The 2,976-nt window shown below is 48.6% G+C and overlaps 1 protein-coding gene across 2 annotated transcripts in view; it reads right to left on the bottom strand.

Moving 5' to 3' along the window:
* COL4A5 (collagen type IV alpha 5 chain) overlaps nt 1-656 on the bottom strand; it is a 230,567-nt gene extending 229,911 nt beyond the window's left edge. For both annotated transcript variants that reach the window (XM_007463668.1, XM_007463667.1), the window contains exon 1: nt 350-656. In XM_007463668.1, coding sequence (XP_007463730.1) covers nt 350-430 — 81 coding nt within the window. In that variant the 5' untranslated portion in view covers nt 431-656. The remainder of the gene's footprint in view (nt 1-349) is intronic.
* Nucleotides 657-2,976: the final 2,320 nt, after the last annotated feature.

Below are 2,976 nucleotides of genomic sequence, written 5' to 3'. Positions count from 1 at the left end.
GTAGGGAAACACTCGAGGTGGGAGGGTGCGGAGGAAAAGTTTTAAATATCCACCAGAGCTTAGTTATCTATTAACATGCATCCTCCTCCCCAGGCTCTGCTCTTGCCCCCAGAGCAGCTAGCTGCAGGGAAAGCAAGCAGCCGTATTTTTAAACACTTAAACCTTTCCCTTGGACTTCAGAAGGCTTGAGTTACTAGCGTTGTAAATAATGTTTCTTCCTAAACAAGTGAAGGCACACCTGAATTCCCTAGCCGAGGCCCAGGAGAAAGGAAGGTAAAGGGACAAAAAGTGATTTCAGCGTGAGAGCGAGGTGATGGGATGGGGGTCGGGGGTAGAAGGAAGGACTTACCGCAGCCTCTGCGGGCTGCCCCCAAAGACTCAGGGCCAGTAAGAACAAGCCGGCAGCCAGGCTGACTCCACGCAGTTTCATTCTTCTCCGGCTCCCGCAGCTCCTTCAGCACCCGCACGAAATCCCTGGCTGGCTCTGACCAACTGACATAATCTTGAGGGTTTACAGGGAGAGAGCTAGAGCCGGAGAGACAGCGAGGGTGTCCCAATTGTGCCGGTCGTCTTGGGTGAGGAGAAAGTAGGTTTTTAAGAGTGGAAGGGGAAAAAAAAAAAAAAAAAAAAGCAGCAGCTATTCTTCCCTCCCCGCTCCCCTCCCCAAAGCCGGTCTCTCGGGAGCACTTTTCCCTTCTGTCCAGACTTGCAAACTTTTTCCTCGCGCAAGTCCCACAGATCTACTTTCCTCCCTCTCTTCCCCTGCACCGCCCCCTCCCCACCAGCCCTGGGGAATTTGAGGATCACTCCGCCACAGTTTTAGACCGCACCAGCAACCTGCGAGGGAGTGACGCTCAGTTATTTGGAGGAGGGAAACGTCCAGCCCAGTTGACTGCGCACCCTGTCTCCCCCCGGGAAGGTTTTCTATTCGTTCACTTGCACCTTCCGTTGATACTCCTTTTCCCTGTCCAGTCCCACTGTCATTGGTGTGAGCACCAAAGCCAATTACAAATAGAACTGAGCTGGGACTATTTTTTGTAGCGGAGGGATCTAAGAGAACGGTCCTTTTATTGTTAATGATTAGAAACAAATTTTGGTGCCGGCTCCCAGGGCTGCTGGGGTTGTTTGCCTTCCACCTGCTCACAGGAGGGAGTTTCTACATACAACAGAAAAAGTGCAAATATTAGAAACATATAAATATATTTATATAATTAAATATATGCTTACAGCTGAAGAATTAAGGAAATGAACGTACGTATACGTGTGTGAAGACTTTATGCGTATTATATTCATATAAGATTTGGGAGCGTTCAGTAGATATGAGTAATTATTATGTGGTTGGATGTTATAGTAATACAGTCATATCTTTTTCTTTAGCTACATTGAATGCCGTAATTAATATTTACCTCATACTGACTAACATAAAAGGCATTGACTCTCATTGCAGATGTTTCTCGGAGAGATTTAGGGTAGGGGATTAAATAACTTTAGTGCAATTTTCCTTAATACTAACACGGACACTTAATTGGAAATATTTGTATGGAGTTAATGGCAGTTAAATTGATGTCTCCCAAATAAAGTAGACTTGAACGTTACTTTGGTAATTCTGACATACAGATTTTTTAAAGCACCATCAGGCCCAGAAAATATTTTATGTGGACTCCTTGGGGGATCTTTCAGGGATTTCTTGACGAATTCTTCAGAACAGTTGTTATCTCACACCCTAGAATTTACCACTTTAGCGTCTTTCAGGGCTTTGGACATATATCACGGGGGCCCATTTATCCTTAGGTTCGGCTCAGCTAAAGGTAGTTTTACAACCCCAGAAACTACCACCACCCCAAGAGGTTAGTGTGCAATAAATTAGAATGAGTGATATGCATTTGGGAAAGTGTGCAAAGGCCCATGTGTCTGTGTGGGAGGAGTATGCCTTAATCTGTATATGTGTAACAATTAACAGTGCTTTAAGGAAGTGTATGATGCACAGTTGCTTACATCTTAGTGTGTAGGTCTGTGGGCCTGTGCATGAAGCTGTGGAGATGCGTGGGAATGTTACGTGTAGAGGTGCCTGAAAGTGAGAAAGACGACCGGCTGCCCGAGGTAGGGGGGGATGATTGACAGCAGACAGCCCCGCCCCCTTCCCCTCCATTCCTTCCTCCCCTGGTGCATGGAACTATCTTTTGAGTGCGGCAAGTTGTAGCGGGCACCGCTGACCGTGTTTCCCTTTGGGGCACCTCTTTATCTAGAAGCTGAGTTTAGTTTCTTCAGAAGTGAGCCACTTCGCCCCTCTACCCCATCCTCTTGAATAAGGAAACAGCCGCCAAGCATCCGATGAGCCGGGGCCGCGGAGCCGCTTAGCAGTCTCCCGGGACCCAGCTCCGGAGGAGCCGCAAGCATGCACCCTGGGTGAGCTGTTGCTGCCCCGAGCTCCTCTCCTCTTTCCTATTCTGGGCTACTTTGCCGGACCGGGACTATACTTGTACTTCTGTCATTACAGAGAAAGTTGGGGCAGGCAGCAAAAAGGGGTCGGGGGTCTATGGGCAGACGCAGGACCCCGGAGCCTAGAGAACCCATGTTATTCACCCTCCCTCCCGTTTCAGGTTGTGGCTTCTCCTGGTTACGTTGTGCCTGACCGAGGAACTGGCAGGAGCGGTGAGTCCCATCTCCCGACCCCTTTGCCTCCTCCTCCTTTGACCTCCTCCCCGTCCCACCTCTTGTGTTTGTGTAAGGGGGTTGCAGAGGGTTGCGCCATGAAACGGAGTTCACATCATTCTCATTTCTACTGGGAGTTAATGGGGTTCTTAGAAAGGAATAGCACGGTGTCAGGCTAATGCCTTTGGGACTCAGGCATCTTTCTGTTCCAAAACTTCGTAAGGGGTTGGGGAAATAAAAGTAGAAGACACAAGAGGCACGCATTTCTGAGCGTCTTCCCGGCCGACTTAAAGATGACTGACATCTGATGCCTTTCTCTGTATC

This window comes from Lipotes vexillifer, unplaced genomic scaffold (assembly GCF_000442215.2).
Source record: "Lipotes vexillifer unplaced genomic scaffold, Lipotes_vexillifer_v1.1 scaffold1267, whole genome shotgun sequence".
Lineage (NCBI taxonomy): Eukaryota > Metazoa > Chordata > Mammalia > Artiodactyla > Lipotidae > Lipotes > Lipotes vexillifer.
This window is presented reverse-complemented; position numbering and strand designations above follow the sequence as displayed.